Below are 16,847 nucleotides of genomic sequence, written 5' to 3' on the forward strand. Positions count from 1 at the left end.
CCGGTGCAGATTCCATGGGACCCAACAGCGATGCTCCTCTGTGGATAGAATAGGAGTCACACAGTGCATTTGAATTCTTCTCAAAGGTGAATAGATATGTTGAGAGTGGGACTTATTTTTAGCCCTTCTATTTGCATCATGACTGAATTCTGGTAGTATATTTTTCATTTTGCTCAAACTCAACAGACATACTTTTCAGGTACACTTCTCCTGCTTTGACAGATGCTCCCTCTCACTTCCCCTGGGGCACTTGAGTGGAAGCCTGGACTCCAGACACAGCCATAGCCCATGGCTTTGAAGCTAGTTTCGGATTCCAGACATGCAACAACCCTCTGAGAAAACTGTTACTGCGTAACTGGTACTTTGCAATTTAGACAAATTGCTCTGCTTTTTAAGCCATGATTCTGAAAGCAGTTATATCTCAGAATATTTTTCTTTTCGGGTTAGAATGAACAATCTTTTTTCACCAGACTAGCTTGCATTCTTGGCTGAAGTTTGCCCTTTCCAACTTTATTCTCTGTCGATCTCTGCCAAAATGGTCCTCATGGCCTTGCCCTCGGAGTGAGTGAAGGAAGAGAGCACCTCTAGATTGTTTACCACTATCCATTTGATAACTACTTTGAGCATCAAGAAAGGGATATTTTGATGAGCACTGTCTTTTCTTTAACAAAATGTGTTCTCAGAGACAAGTGATCAAAGGGTTGAACTAGATGTTTTATAAGGTCCCATTCTCTCTAACTTCGTGAGAAATGACTTTCTTAGTAAAATGCCAGAAAAAGGTGGGGCCAGCATGCATGTTACCATGGTGACAAGTATGTGAGAAACGAAGAGTTGTAGATCAAGAATCAAAGTTCTTATAGTCTGCACCACCAGTGGGACCCCCTTAACCACCCCAAAGTGTTAGTTATTGAAACTGCAAACAGAGTCATGTTGATCAACCGAAGCAGTATACATGAAAGTGCTTTGAAAGTAAAATCGCGTTGAATAATCAGGGTTACTATTTAGAGACTAGAAAAAAGGACCCTCTGGATTTTTAAGTCTCTGCTCAGTTTAAAAATGTCACTACATAGAATTTGCGTACCCAGTCACTTCCAACAACTGAAATCGAGTTAAAAGTTGAAAAACACAATAGCAAGATAATGGTGACTTTCTAATGGGAAATGCTGGGGTTTTAAAAATTAGTTAATGAGAACAAACTGATGAAAACGAAGGCTTCATTTGAATGAAAAGTACATTGAAAATCTGCACTGGTTTTGTCACACCAAATTAGGTTAGAAAATTTTATATTAAAGAAATCACAGGTGCATTTTCCAGTGGATCCCAGAGGAAAGGACCCCAAGGTAAAGTCATCATGCTTTACATGCATGCTCCAGTTGTTGTGCAGTCTTAGGAAAATGCCCAAATCTCTAAGGTCTAATTCTTCCCAGTTACAGGAAGGATTAATAACACATGTCTAAAATTTTTCATGCATCTTACTCCTAATCTATAAGTTAAAGGAAAATCATTTAAAATATTTGCAAGAAACAACAGTGTAATCAAAGCATCACCTCTAACTTTACATACCCAGTACACCACAAAATCTTATGTGTTAGAAATGAGATATTAAATGTATTTATAAAGTGGAGAATCTTTTTTAAAACCTCAAACTAGGTAAACATGTAAGTCGGTGTCTTCAAAATTAGAATTCCTAAAAACAGTCTGCCTGCAGTGCCACTTATGTTAAATACACAGAGCTCTTCATGAGGGTTAGAGCTAAAAGCTATCTTACACAATATGATACTTTAAGAAACACCAATCAAATCACTGACTCAGAACCTAACTGAAACCCTCTAATTTGGGGGAAAAGATGTATTTTCCTGGAAATTTAAAAATATATGACATTAAAGAATAGCCAAGGGTCAGGAGGGTGGCATACACTTGTAATCTTAGTACTTGGGAGGCTGAGACAGGAGGATCATGGGTTAATGCATGGCTATCCTCAGCTATTTACTGAGTCTCTCCACAAGTTAATGAGACCCTGTTTCAAAGTAAAGAATAAAAAATAGGGCTGGGGGCATAGCTCAGAGGTAGAATGCCCCTGGGTTAAACCCCTAGTACAAGAAAAAGAAGAAGAAGAAGGAGGAGAAGGAGAGGAGGAGCCAGGGGTCACAAACAAACAAAACTTTATCAAGGTTGCTTTCAATCTATCATTTTACTAAGAAAAATACAACTAATGCATTGTAGAGATAAAATGATTATGTGTAATGTTTTAATATTTTTTTACCTGCTATAGGAGGAACCAGCAAGGGTAAATGTTTTCTGTTGTATCATCATTAAAATAATTTATCCAAAGAATAGTATAAAATTTAAAAATATAGTTTGCTGGGAGTGTAGCTCAATGGTAGAACACCAGACAAGCATGCATGAGGCCCCAGCAGATTTTCCCCAGTATCCGAAATAAATAAATAAATAAATAAATAAATAAATAAATAAAGTTAATGGGATGATTTATATATGTGCATACATATATTATCTTTCTATTCCCTGATTTAACAAAGAAGTATTCACAGGGAAGTGTAAACTTGATAGGAAAGTTTGATACTCTTTCCTTCTGTGATTTTTTATTTTTTGCAACACTCACAGTGTGTACAAATCATTTGGCATGGCTGAATGGCCTTGTATCTTTTCATGCATGTATATCTTGTCTATACAACTGGAAAGTGAGCTTCTGGAAGGAAGTTCCCTGGGGTGCTAAGCCCAGTGCATTGTACATAACCTGCGTGAATTAATCTTTGATTGACATGCACATTTGCAGAAAGCAGCCTGGCGAGATAACACTTAAAACCTTTATTCATTGATTTACAAAATGTACAATATTTACAATGCTTAGGCATTAATCCCATATTGACACAAATGCTGAAGGGAGTCTAAAAATAAATATGTGGCAGATAGGTTAATATACACATCATGGCTCTTTGCACTTCAAGCCATCACCAATGGTGAGATTTAATGGAAACTTTAATGTGGTAGAAAAGTCATATGTCTGTCCAGTCCTGGACATTCCACATGAATGGCCCTTTCTTGGCTCCTTGATGATGAACAAACTGTTTTCTTTCAAGAAAGTTAAAGGAAAGTCGTTTTGACAGGTGTATGGGATGCATGCAGCACATCTGTGCAGTCCGCAATAGCTCCCCAGGGGGTGGATGGATCTGTACCATTGTGAACCTGATCCCTGCACACCAGCCAAGGGCGCTTGGAGGTGGCCACTTTCTTATCTCTTGTTCAAATCGCATGCAGTACTTGGAAAATGTTAGTGGACCGTGATCATGCACAAAAATGGTACTTGTAGGTATGTACAACACCAAATTTCATTGTCTTATAGCATCTTTAGATGCAAGATCAACTGTCTCCTCTTTTAGCAAGAGGGATGATGAGGAAGCTATACCCTTACTTTCCAAGGAAAAAAAATACACTGTCTGGGGACACATGCAATGGGCATCCTGCCCAAGCAGGATGAGATAAACTCCACATGTCAAGATGGACAAATTCCCGTGAAGTCAGATCTGGAAGTTTTCCAAAGAAGGCAATTCCACTTCCCTTTCCTCTTCAATCCTGCCTCATCCCACATAGCCTAAGTAGAATATATTCTAGTGTCATGTTCTTGAGCTTCTTTGAGCCTCAGTACCTTCATTTGTAAAGTCAAAATACCAGTAATATTCCTTACAAGTTCTTGCAGGGATTATATGACCTAACTTATGTAAAGTGCTTAGCATAGTGCCTGGCACATAGGAGGTGCTTAATAAATGTCTTGCTTTCTCTCTCTACTCGCCCAACCCAATCACAAGCAACATATTGGTAAGCCTACCAAACCCTGAATTAAGGCCCACATGATGCAACCTAGAATATTTTGTATCAGAGTTACTGGTGTCAGTTCATATTCGGTCCCTGAGGAGGTCTCATTTTATGAGCCAGAGACAGTTTACTGTGCTGGTGCTGGGGTGGTAGAGAGGTCCTAACAACCCTGCCCTCGTTATTAGCCTCAGCTCCTCCAAGTTCCATGCAAAAGTGCCCCACAACCCTGCACAGAAAATCAGACCAGTAATGGTCTCCACCTGAATACGTCTGGGACAATGCCACGGAGGAAACCATGAGCGAAAACCTTGAGGCAAACACATCATCGCTGTCATGGCTTGTTTTCTTTCTTCAACACTTGTGCAAGTATTATAGATAACTTTCAATGCACATATGTTACAAGCTCTACCACTGTTGAAAAATAACTCTTGATCGTTTTGTTCAGAATAAAGATGTTTTTAGAATATATTTTAGTTTCCAGTTATGCCATACAAAAATAAATATTGTTCAAAGGTTTTATAAGAAAGAGCAAAAATGATAACTTTGGGTGCCAAAAATATAGAAAAGATGGTGAAAATTTTACCCTCTACTTCAAAAGCAATATCTAAAAGAAATAAAAAAAATTTCCCATTGAATCTCTTTAATAGCCTTACAATCTACTTTTCTCATTCTAGCATATTATTTCTTCTTTCCCTACCAATATAGAGGCAATTTAATGCAGAACCTTCTCCTGAAATTCACTGGGCATTTGGAAGGTGAGGGCTCCTGAGCAGTAAGAACTGCAGATAGAGAAGAAAGACAGCCGGTCACTCACCACGCCCTCAGATAAACCAGGACTAACCTCCACACATCTTTCTTTCTGAAATTCTCTGTCTAGATTAGCTGTGCCTGAATAGAACCCAACACCTGGAGAAAATAACTCCATCCTGGTTTGGTACTCATTGGACTCCATTGGCCTGGTGGAATTCAGGATCTCATGTAATATAATGAGGCTCTAAGCCAAGGCCAATCTTCCCCATTCCATGCAGGGATAAATATAGTGGCTACGTTCCATTAAGTTGGGGAAATCCTTCTCTAGACACTTCTACAAGTACATCAAATTTTACAATTGCTTTTTTATCTTTCACATGTAGCAGAGGGGATATGATTCCCAGCATCAAGAGAGGGTTAGGAAAATTAAATTAAGCAGATTGCTTGCTACTCTTCCAGGGACTCAGTCAGAATCTCAAAGGAAATAATCCATTTAGTTTGGATTTGAAGTTTTAAAATTATAAAGCTATAAGTGAATTCATGACTGTAATTAAACCAGTGGTGGTTCTTTACCTTTCTCCCCCCAAACAAACATCTATACATGTCCATATAACATATTCTTAACACCTCAGAGGATCCCAGGACCTCCTCCAGCTCATGCATATATTCCAATTCAAGAGCCCCAGATAGCAATAAATGTAAAATTTTCTCTTGGAGTCAAAACAAAGGTTTGCAGTACAGAACTCAAGGTCTATACTGGGGCCAGGCTGGCTTTGATGGGGGTCTCTGTAGACTCAAAATGGCATCACTGAAGCAATGCTTGCTTCTCGTGGTGGGTGGAGATGCCTGCCATGATGTCACCAGGAGCACGGTGGTGTGACACAGGTAACTACCGTCAGGCCAATGACTCATGCATGACTAGGGCTGCCGAGAGCTGCTACACTGTGAGTCCTAACCACACCCAAAAGCAGGACAAGATCATGGACACGCAGCAGGGGTGCCCATTTGTCTGATTTATAGGCGAGGTTGTAGAGAATGTGGCATCCGTTTCATTTCGAGGGAGTGGCAAGTTACAGATATTTCCTTCGCAGCAGGAGGTGCAGACCTAAAAGAAAGAAAGAGGAAAAAGGGGTGATGAGAAGCCAGCATGTCTTGGAAGGAGGAGGCAGGGGTTCTTGAAGAAACTGTCTCCCTATGGCAAGACCCAGATGAAAATGTTCTCTTCTACAAAGGACACACCAACTCTCCTTTCCAGCTACGTAGGCCCTTTGCAACTCAGTGAGACCATGTTTCAAAATAAAGAATAAAAAATAGGGCTGGGGGTATAGCTTGGAGGTAGAATACCCTTCAGTTCCATTTCCAGTACCACAAAAACTTTTAAAAATGAAAAATAAATAAAAATGTTGAGGATGCTATTAAGTGCAGAAGCAACAGTCAAAACAAAAACTCCCCAGGCTCAGCTTCAAGGGACCTGGGTTCTGTCTTGGGCATCCCACCCTGCCTTTCTTACAGTTTCCTGACCTTCCTAGGCTATAGCTATTTCACCCGTGAAATGGGGATTTAGAAATGTGTCCTTCCTTTTTCAAGGAGGTTCTTGGACAACTTGAAGAAGCTGTAGGAAGGTAAACCTTCATCTGTTGAGTTGTCAGAGGGAAAATGAAGTGGTAATAACCCTGTGATTTAAACTTGAATATTTACTTTCTTTATCACAATCTGTATAATTATCCCCATTCTCATGGGTGGGTTAATGTTGGAAGGGTTTTCATTTATGCAATTATTCCTACTTTACTCCTGAATCATAAGAAAGAAATAAACCCAAAGGGTTATTGACAGGGATTATTTTAGGCCTTGGCTATGCAGAACCGACCAGCGGCTTCAATATCAGCTGGGAACTAGTTAGAAATGCAGAGTCTCAAACCTGGCCCCAGACTGAGAGAATTAGGCTCTGCATTTTAATGAGATCCCAGGTGATTCATATTCATGGGATGCTTAATATCATATGCAGCCATTATCTTGCAGAGATTGTATCTCTGGTCATTGACATGGCAAGATAGCATAACACTGAGAAGACACCGGGGGTCAGCAATGAATTTAAATCGTCTCTGTCTCTAATTAGCTGTGTGTCATGAGCATATGACATAACTCCTCTGATCCTCGGGGTGTTCCTTGGTAAAGTCATCACAGTAATGCCTGAGAGCCAGGCCTAGCTTGCTGGAGGGGTCAAGTAACGACCTTGGTTTTAAGTTTCATATTTCAAAACAGAAACAAGTAGGCTTTAGCTCTTAGCAGGAATTTAATTCTTAGTGTGTTTGAGAAATTGCTTGAAAATCAGGAGTCGGTCTTTTTTAAGGGAAAGCAGCTAGCTCTTCCTGATAGTGCTATTCCAGGGTACTGAAAAGGAGAGCTGGCCCGAATTACCAGGAAGACAGCCTGGAGAAGTGGAGATGCCGACTGAAGGGCAAAGGCTGACGTGCTAAGACTGGAACTACAACTGGCAGAAGAGGTGGGGGCACAGCTCATCCCAACAATGGGAATCTCTGATTCTTTACATTCTCCTTCAGCACTGCCCCGAAGTTCACTTCACACTAAGTTCTTCTGTATACAGGTCCCCATGACGTTTCAGAGAAGCAAACCACAAGATGATTCTCTTGTCACCAATAAAGTGCCTGGGGAGCCAGTGGAGATCTTCCCCAAACTGTCTTCCCAGTAAAGATCAAAGACCTGTCAATGCTGCCTTCCGCAGGCCCATAAATGGTGCATCTACAATGCTTGACCAGGATGGCAAACCTCATCTCTGCTCCTCTCCCTTCTAGTAGCTTTATAACATTTCTCTGGGTGAATAAGTGACTTACTGTAATTTTCCACACCCTGTTGGTGTGTGATTACACAGTTTATACTGGTTGTTCTATGCCTTCATTTACATTTGTATTCTTTTAGAGTAAATAGGAAAGAAAACATTTTCCCCAGAATGGTGTAAAGATAGTCAAAAGCAGCCTGCATGGGGCGGTAGGAGTCTGACATGAGTATGGGCACCCCCTGAACTGAAGGGAGGCTTATTACACTATACCGTCACACCCAGACCTTGTGGCCCTCGTGCTCCAAGTCTCTGCAGCCCGTGGACAAGCACTCTTCCAGCGGGACACAGCGTTTGGTGACAGAGATGCTGTTTCCTGTGACTTCCATTGTGTGCTGGGTATAGCAGTATCTGGTCTCTGTTGACAAAAAACAACAACAAAAACTTTAATTGAGATGGGAAGTGTTATCTCACTCTACCTAGTAGGAACACACAGGAAAGTGAATATTTAATTCCTAGAAAGGTAGAAGTGCACAGAGAAGCTACACCGCCTCCAGCGTGTGTCCAGCCCCAGAGACCTCCCCAGAGAGATGCAGAGAAAGTTATCCTCTGCCCGTCGTGATTCCCAGGACCCTGGACTCAGTAGCTTCACTCTGCTTTCCCAAAAGTTTTGCCACTGCCCTGAATTTTAATTTCAGGAGATGAGTGGTTGGGAGGGCTGGCTTAGGAGATGAGAGCCATTGCAATGTTCTAGGAGATGAAGGAGTACAAATTTTCCAAGAACACCAGGCTAAAAGTAAAGAAGTGAGGCAGGTAACAATGGTCCTGCAGGAGATAGAAGATACAACAGAGGCTGGTGTATGTATGTGCAGTAGTGTGTGTGTGTGTGTGTGTGTGTGTGTGTGTGTGTGTGTGTGTGTGTTAGAGAGACAGAGAAAGTATTCTCATATAAGGACAATTAGAAATAAATTTATTTTATTGAGTGAAAATGATCCTACCTAAAAGAAAGAACTTCTTGCCCTGAGCATAGCCGGATCCTGGGGGGCATTTAGAGGAAAAGAATACCCCCAAAATTGAGGTGCTTCACTTCTCCCCACATGATTTCAGCACCTTTCTGAGATGGCAGATGATGACCAGGATGGTACTTTATAGAGGTTCCTTTACATCTCATGACTCTGAAAGCTGGAGGGTTTTTTTCCCCCAAAATTCCAGAGAGAACTGTTCTATCAGTAATTTAAAAACTAAAGAAAAATGGTTCTGTCAAGTAATTCTTTAAGGCCTCTGGGCAGCATTCAGCTCTCTAAGCCTGGGATTTAGGGGAATGCTCCCACTCCACATTCACATTAAAAAAAAATGATTAATTTTTAAGAAATGTCACTGAGCTGTTTTTCATCCATATCTCGGACTCAACTTTGCATGCTTTATACATTTTAGATATTTAGTGGCTAATATGGAATTATGATCTCCTATAATATTATTTATTAGGCAATAAAAATCCCCCCCCACCAGATTCTGGCATGATTTTGGCAGCTTTTAACAAAGTGCTAATGTTCAAAGAAGAAATCCTAAGAATGTTAGGTCCTGAGAATGAGCTAATATAGACCACACTGATAACACTGAGGAAGTTGTGAAAACCCAGGGGAATTCAGAGTCTCCCTAGACACTGCCACCTGGCGGGAGCCCTTAGTAGCCTCTGGCTGAGTCTGACCAAGGGCAGCACTTTTCCCAGGGTGACCCTGTTCATGTGGTGTCCAGGCAGAGTCTGGTCAATGCCCCTCCCCACCCCCGCCACCCTGGGCAGAAATTTTGTTCCTTGGAATCAGGTTGAGACAATCCAGAGCTTCCTTAAGAGCTGGTGGAGCTCTTTGGGAGTAGAATAAGCAAGGTCACCCTGGGAATGAATAGTTGAAACCTTTACACTGGTTAATGATTCTCACAAAGCTCCAGACTACTTTGAAATTGGGCTGGCTGATTGCTGAATGAAAAGAAAGCAACAGTTCTTGGCTGGCTGGCTGTGTTCTCTCTCTCTCTCTCTCTCTCTCTCTCTCTCTCTCTCTCTCTCTCTCTCCTTTTTGTACTAAAGATTGATTCCAGGGAGTTCTACAATGGAGCGCTGCACCCCCACCCCCAGTCCGTTTTTCTTTTTTTTATTTTGAAACAGCGTCTTGCTAAGTTGCTGAGGATGTTGCTTAGTTGCTGAAGCTGGACTTGAACCTGTGATCCTCCTGTCTCAGCCTCCCAAGTACTGGAATTACAGGCCTGGGGCATCACAACTGGCTCTCGTTTTTCTTTAAGCCTGAGCAGTGGTTTGACAAGTGGAGGCCAGTAGCCTGAGAGATTTACCACACCTTCCCAAGAAGACTGGTTTACTTCTTCAATATCAAACTCGATGGACATTTATGGCCAGGATAGGGATATCTTTCCTACCCCCTCCCCAACTTCAAATGTTCTAGAAAGCCTTAAATAAAAAGAGGAATGTTCTTATCTCCCATCTCCTCTTCATACAGCCACCTAGGAGCAGCTGCCAGAGGCTTTACTGCTCCAAATGTAAACCTGAGAAGATAAGATCATAGATTTATGGTATAAGTAAATCACTACTTGGTTTCAGTTTGGGAAATCAGGTTTGTCCCCAAGTAATGAATTGTCTTATGTAAGCCTTAAAATAACAACTGGTAAACCTGCTATAAAAACGTTTTGTTCATGCTTTTCTTTCCATAACAAATGCCCTTATTAATTTATTAATGGGGTACTGACTCCATCGAGTGAAAATGGTGGCAACAACTGATGAACATTCTTTAGGAGGATACGCCAACCCCATAGCAGCTGATAAGCCAGTTGTTGCCGGCCATTCTCGGGGGACAAGGGAGATTGGTGAAAATGCTGGGCCCGAAAGTTTTCTTATACTTCACCAAGGTCACAATTCAGAAGCACAGATCCCGCACACTTATCCATTCCAGTTCTTATCTTACAAAATTCCTAGGCGAACTATGAAATGGTAATGTGGAAAAAGATTCTGCAGTTAAATAAGTTTTGGAAATGCTAAAAAAAAAAAGTTGAACCGACTTATTTGATGTATATTTTATGAGAGCTTTCCATCTGCATTGTGATCTGTGATCTCCGGAGGATGTGTGGGGGACACCAGGCAGAATTTCCCAAGCAAAAGTAGGTGGACCACATGTGGCTTATCGCTGGAGCGCAGGGGTGATAAAAACCGAGAGTTTCAGTCACAGAGCAGTGCTCTCTGTGCACTGAATAATCCTTGGGTTAGTAATGAGGTTATATGAGAATCAAGCCTGCTGATAACTTCACACTAAAAGGATTTCAAAGGCTTTTATCTAAAAGATAAAAGATGGATTTGAATTTCTACCAGGTTAGTTTTAGCCTCTAAAATCTCATATTCTGCCCCTGCATAGTATTCCCAGAAGTTGTGAAACAAAAGTCTTTGACTCAGTAAAATCAGAAATAGTAAAGAGCGCTTAACCAACAATTGGAAAACACAAGAAGTAATTTTCATAAAATTCACATAAACACCCCTCATAATCTAGCTCTGAAATATAAAACTAGTTTAAAGTAAAATGACAATTTTTATTCACTCACTGATACTAAGTTCCAGTAAAAGTAATGTTAAACAAACTACACATTAGACTATTTACATTAAAAGGAGACACTAGAAATGTTCACCTCTCTGAGAAAAGGCTTTCTAATCAATCAATGATTCTCTATACGTAATATTTAAAGTGATGCTAGCCAGGCGTGGTGGTGCACATTTGTAATCCCAGCATTTGGGAGGCTGAGACAGGAGAATCAGGGTTTGAGGACAGCCAGACCCTGTTCCAAAATCAAGAATAAACAATAGGGATAGGGGTGTAGCTTGGAGGTAGAATGCTACTGGGTTCTATCCCTAGTAACACACACACACACACACACACACACACACACACACACACACACATTCAATAAATAAGTGATGCTAGAGAACAATTCCCAACATGCAAAAAAAAAAAAAAGATTGGGTGGAAAATAATGTTAATAATAATATTACAAATTATACTGAAAAACAAAAGGCTGTGGCATCTGCCTGCACAGTCCCTGCCCAATTCCTTTCTGCACATGGCTCCTTGAATCTGCGTTGGACCTCCAGGAATGACGACCATGCAGCTAGGTATCACGCGATGCCCTTTCCATGTCTAATCCTATGGGGTCTCCTTGCAGCACTGGAGACAACAATGTTTCATCCCCACTGTGAGTGTGAGGTTCCCCACCTTAGACTTCAGACGTTCATTGTCTAGATTTTCTTCTACATCTCTGGTCTCTTCTTTTTCAATACTTTTCCTAGCCTCATTGCTGACATTCTCCCACGTCCCTTCCTTGAACCCCTTCTCACTCAAGTGACCTTGTCACATTTCCGAGGCCACATCTTCAGTTCGCTTCTTTCTCCTGAGCTCAAATTCCCAACTACGTCATGGATACCAGCAGCAACATCTCACACCTCTGTCTTGAACCAAACCCTACCACTCTCCCCTCGCATCTGCTAGCTTCAAGTGTGTCGTTTGAGACAGGACCTCCTGAGAGGGGCACCTCCATCATCCAGGGTTATGGGCATTGGAAACTTGGGAACCAGCCTAGATTTCTCTCCCTAATCTGACAGTCTCCAAATCCTTGGAAACGTCTCCATTCTCTTATTTCCTCTTTTCAGGATCTTTTTCACCTTCTCATCCCCACCCTTTTTGTTTTGTTTTTTACTGACTCTTCCTTTTGTAATGGAAGTGCCAGGCAACCCCCAGCTAAGCTACAAGAAGAAGATCAGGTCATCATGACACTCACCACCCACATCATTAATGACACCTCACTGCCCAAGAGTGCTGGCTGCCATGTTGATAAATGTTATTTGGCCTGTTCAGAACGTGGTGAGTAGGGAGTGCACTAAATTCTCTGCTCCTGAAGTTGTGTGTCCAGAGTATAGGAGTTACCATGCTTCCCTGAGAGCAACACCAATCACATCTGTATTCCAGAATTTCACATTTGAGACACAACACTTGTTATTCAAGGTTCTCCTTGCTCAAGTTCTCAAACGAGTTAGTTCACCATTGTCTACTATATACCTGGGTAATTCTACCACAGCAGTGTGTGTGTGTGTGTGTGTGTGTGTGTGTGTGTGACACTGGGGATTGAACCCGGAAGTGTACTAGCTCTGAGATACACCCCCATCCCTATTTTATTTTTTATTTTGATACAAGGTCTTGCTAAGTTGCTGAGGGCCTCACTAGATTGCTGAGGCTGGCCTTGAACCTGCAATTCTTCGGTCTCAGCCTTCCAAGTCCTGGGATTATAGGTGTGTGCCACCACGCCTGGCTTGTATCACAACTTGGATTGTTCTTCACAAGAAGACATTTTGTGTCTTCGGGTCAGTTTCAAATATTTTCTTCTGAGGGGCATGCGGCACATGCCTGTAATCCTAGTACTTGGGAGGTTGAGACAAGGGGATCACAGGTTCACAGACAGCATCAGCAACTTAGGAAGGCACTCAGCAAACTAGTGAGACCCTGTTTCAAAATAAAATATAAAATAGGGCTGGGAGTGTAGCTCAGAGGTGGAAAGCCTGTGGGTTCAATCCCCTGTACAACACACACACACACACACACACACACACACACACACACACACGAAAGAAAAATACATTTTCCTGCCTTCTGTTTCTAGAAAACTGATGTTTTGAAAGCCTCAATCCAAATAAGATAAATTCTGTGAACACTTGCTGAGTTTTCTCTCAACTAGGTCCATATTAATCTTTTTTCCTTCATGTTAATTTTATTTTATTTTATTTTTGCAGTGCTGGGGATGGAACCCAGGGCATTTTGCATGCTAGGCTAGGCAAGGACTCTACCCCTTAACTTCCTAATTTGGTAATTCTGGCTTTCCTTCTAGGTTAAGTTTTTTTAAGCCTAGTAAGGTTCATTTTTTAGAACTGGTCAACTTTTTAAAGGATTTTATTTTGAGATAAGTATAGATTGACATTTGTGAGAAATAGAGAGATTCCATGTGTCTTTGGCTCATGGTGACATATTGCAAAACTCTAGTACAATATCACAACCAGGATACTGACATTTAGAGTCAAGATACAGAATACTAGAATACTTTCATCACTATAAGAGTCCTTTGGGTTGACTTTTTCTTTTTTTTTTTTTTTTTTTTTTCTGTACTGGGGATGGAACCCAGGGGCATTCTACTTCTGAGCTACACTTTCAGCTCTGTTTCTTTATTCGTTATGTTGAAACAGTGTCTCACTGAATTGCAAAGTAGCTGAGGCTGTTCATGAACCCGGATCCTCCTGTCTCAGCCTCCCAAGTACTGGGATTACAAGCGCATGTCACCACGCCCGGCTTTGCGTTGACCTGTTATAGTCACACTCTCCTCTCCCGCCACCATTTCTACCCTCCTTTGGCAACCACATTTCTATAATTTTGTCATTTTTGAGAATGTTATATAAATGAAATCACAGCATATGCTACATTTTGGGGTTGGGTATTTTTACTCAGTATGACTTACTGGAGATTCATCTGGGTTACTGTTTTGATCGACAGTTTGTTAATTTTCATAGCTAAGTAGTATTCCATGGTTTGGATATAACCAATGTAGGCACAGAAAGGACATCCAAATTGTTTCCATTGAAGATATGTAAATGAAGCTGTGATAAATGTATGTAAAGTTTCAGTGTGAACATAAGTTCTTACTTCTCTGGGATAAATGCTCTGAAGGGGAATTGCTAGATTTTATGGTAATTGTATATTTAGTTTATTTATGTATTTATGTATGTATGTATGTATGTATGTATGTATGTATTTATTTATTTATTTTGGTGGTAGTGGGGGTGGAACCCAGAGGCTTTCTACCTCCGGGCTATTCTCCCAGACTTTTTTTATATTTTATTTGGAAACAGGGTCTCACTAAGTTGCTGAGAGCCTCACTAAGTAGCTGAGGCTGGCTTCGAACCCGTGCGATCCTCCTGTCTCAGCCTCCCAAGCACAGGGATTACAAGCGTGCGCCACCATGCCCGGCTTTATATATTTAGTGTTTAAAGAAAAATCTTATAAACTATTTTTTTTTTCAGAGTGGCAGTGCCATTTTACATTCCCGCCAACAACTTAGGAGTAATTTGGTTTTTCCTTATCCTTGCCAGTATTTGCTGGTATCCCTCTTTTAATTTTAGCCATTCTGATATATAGTGATATCTTGTTGTATTTTAAATTTGCATTTCCTAGTGACCAATTATGTTGAATATATTCTCATGTATTTATCTGTCATTTTAATATCTTTGCTGTCATACATACATATGTATATTTATATTATACTATATATAAATATATAATATTATATGTATATATTTGGTGACATGTCTGTTCATATGTTTTCAAAATATGTATATATTACTGTTGAGTTTTTATAATTATTTCCATATTATAGATACTTGTCCTTTATTATATATGTGATTTGTAAAATTCTCTCCCATTTTGCAGTTTGATTTTTCATTCTTATAATAGGGCCTTATGGGAATTGAAATTTCAAATATTGATAAAATCAAATATATCAATTTTCTTTTATAGGGCATGATTTTGGTGTCAAATCTAAAACCAATGTTGCTTTTTCTAAATGTTAAAATAGTTTTGTTTTGTTTTGTTTTGGTGGTATTGGGGTTCCTGGAAACCCTTCTACCTCCAGGCTACCCTCCCAGACACCTACTTTTTTATATATTTTTATTTGGAAAGAGGGTCTCTTAAGCCAGCGTGGCTGGCTTCAAACCTGTGTGATCCTCCTTTCTCCGCCTCCCAAGCGCGGGGATTACAAGCGTGCGCCACCACGCCCGGCTAAATGTTAAATAGTTTTACATTTCACACTTATGTCCATCACTAATTTTGAGTTAACATCATTCAAGGTGTGATGCCCAGGTCAAGCTTCACTTCCTGCTCAGGGATTCTAATTTTTCCAGCACCACTTTTTGGAGGGGCTGTATTTCCTCCCTTGGATGCTGTCACATTCTTATAAAAGAACAGAAGCACATATTTTAGGGGCCTATTCATCTTTTTCATACATTCCTAAATGATATTTTCTCTGGAAATGGGATCCCACATTGATGTGTTGCTGTTTTAGTTGCTGTTTTCCAACAGTTGAAAAATATTGTATCATTTATTTCTGCCTACCAGTATCTGATGAAAACTTTGATGTCAATCAACTAATTTTTCCTCAGAAGGTGCCTTTTCTAGGCTTTTTCACTAATTTTAGTTTTCAGAAGTTTTATTATTATATCTGTGTGTGTGTGTGTGTGTGTGTGTGTGTGTGTGTGTGTGTGTGTTTAGTTTTGGGGGTTTTCTCATCTTTTTTATATCCTTTGATTGGTACAATGTAATTATTCATCACATTGAGTGCAGAGTGATTAAGAATACACGTGCACAAAACACGTGAAGTGCTCCCTTGAATTTGTAGGCTTTCTTTTGCCAAACCTGGAAACATTTAGCCATTTTTTTCCTTGGGTACTTTTTCCAGCTCCACTGTCATTCTAGCTTCCTCCTGGGACTCCAGTGGCTTGGCCACTCACAGGACAAGGAAGCATATGGGGGTCACTTCAGTTTCAGCATTAAAAAATCCTACTGCCATGCAACTAGAGAGAAAAAGACGAAGACTCAGTTCTTGGGTGTGGAAGAGGCCTTTGGTCTGTATGGCATTCTGGAAAATATACAAGAACATACCATTTCAACTCTCTTTTAAGTAATCAATGTGTATTCTCGTGAAAAGAGCCTACTGTAGGTACAGACTTGATTTCCCTACAAAACAAAATGGCTCAAGGTGAAGATGATCTTTCTCTTATTATTGTGGAGATTAACTTCAGCAGACCTATCTGAATACCTGGTACTCTAGCACATCATTGAAAAAGATCTCACTAAGACTTGGAAAAAATCTTGAGATACATGGCTCCATTATAAAGGCAATGATGTACAATATGGAACTGTTCTCATTGTCAGGCGACGGGCAACAGTGTGTATGGATGTGTCCCCTAGACAGGCAACCCAAGAGCAGAGCTGGAGGAAGCTGAGACACGGACTGCAAATGTCTGAGCTGTCCTTCCTCACACATATTTTCATGGAGTTTCACAGGTCCCTGGGGATCTGTTTGTTTTATTTTTCCAACCTCGTTTCTCTCTATTGTTCAGATTGAGTAATTTCTATTGTTCTATATTTCAGTTCCCTGATTATTTCCTCTTTTTCCTCCATTTTACTAACGGACTTATCCATTGAGTTGTTTTTTGTTGGTTTATTAATTCATATACAACACTTTATAGTTCTCGAGTTTCCATCTGGTTCCTCTTCATATTTTCTATACCATGATGAGACCCTTTCATTGGTTTCAACTCTGCTTGTAATTATAAACAGTGTTTGTAAGCATTTTCATTGTGGCTACTTTGAAAACCTTTCCAGGCAAT

At 40.5% G+C, this 16,847-nt stretch overlaps 1 protein-coding gene across 1 annotated transcript in view; it reads right to left on the reverse strand.

Moving 5' to 3' along the window:
• Positions 1-5,518: 5,518 nt before the first annotated feature.
• LYPD6 (LY6/PLAUR domain containing 6) overlaps positions 5,519-16,847 on the reverse strand; it is a gene marked incomplete at both ends in the record, with an annotated part of 29,156 nt that continues 17,827 nt past the window's right edge. Inside the window, 2 exons of the mRNA XM_080689396.1 lie at positions 5,519-5,686; positions 7,663-7,793. Of these exons, the coding sequence (XP_080545522.1) occupies positions 5,519-5,686; positions 7,663-7,793 (299 nt within the window). The remainder of the gene's footprint in view (positions 5,687-7,662; positions 7,794-16,847) is intronic.

The sequence above is a fragment of the Muscardinus avellanarius genome (genome assembly GCF_963383645.1).
Source record: "Muscardinus avellanarius genome assembly, chromosome: 2".
Taxonomy (NCBI): Eukaryota; Metazoa; Chordata; class Mammalia; order Rodentia; family Gliridae; genus Muscardinus; species Muscardinus avellanarius.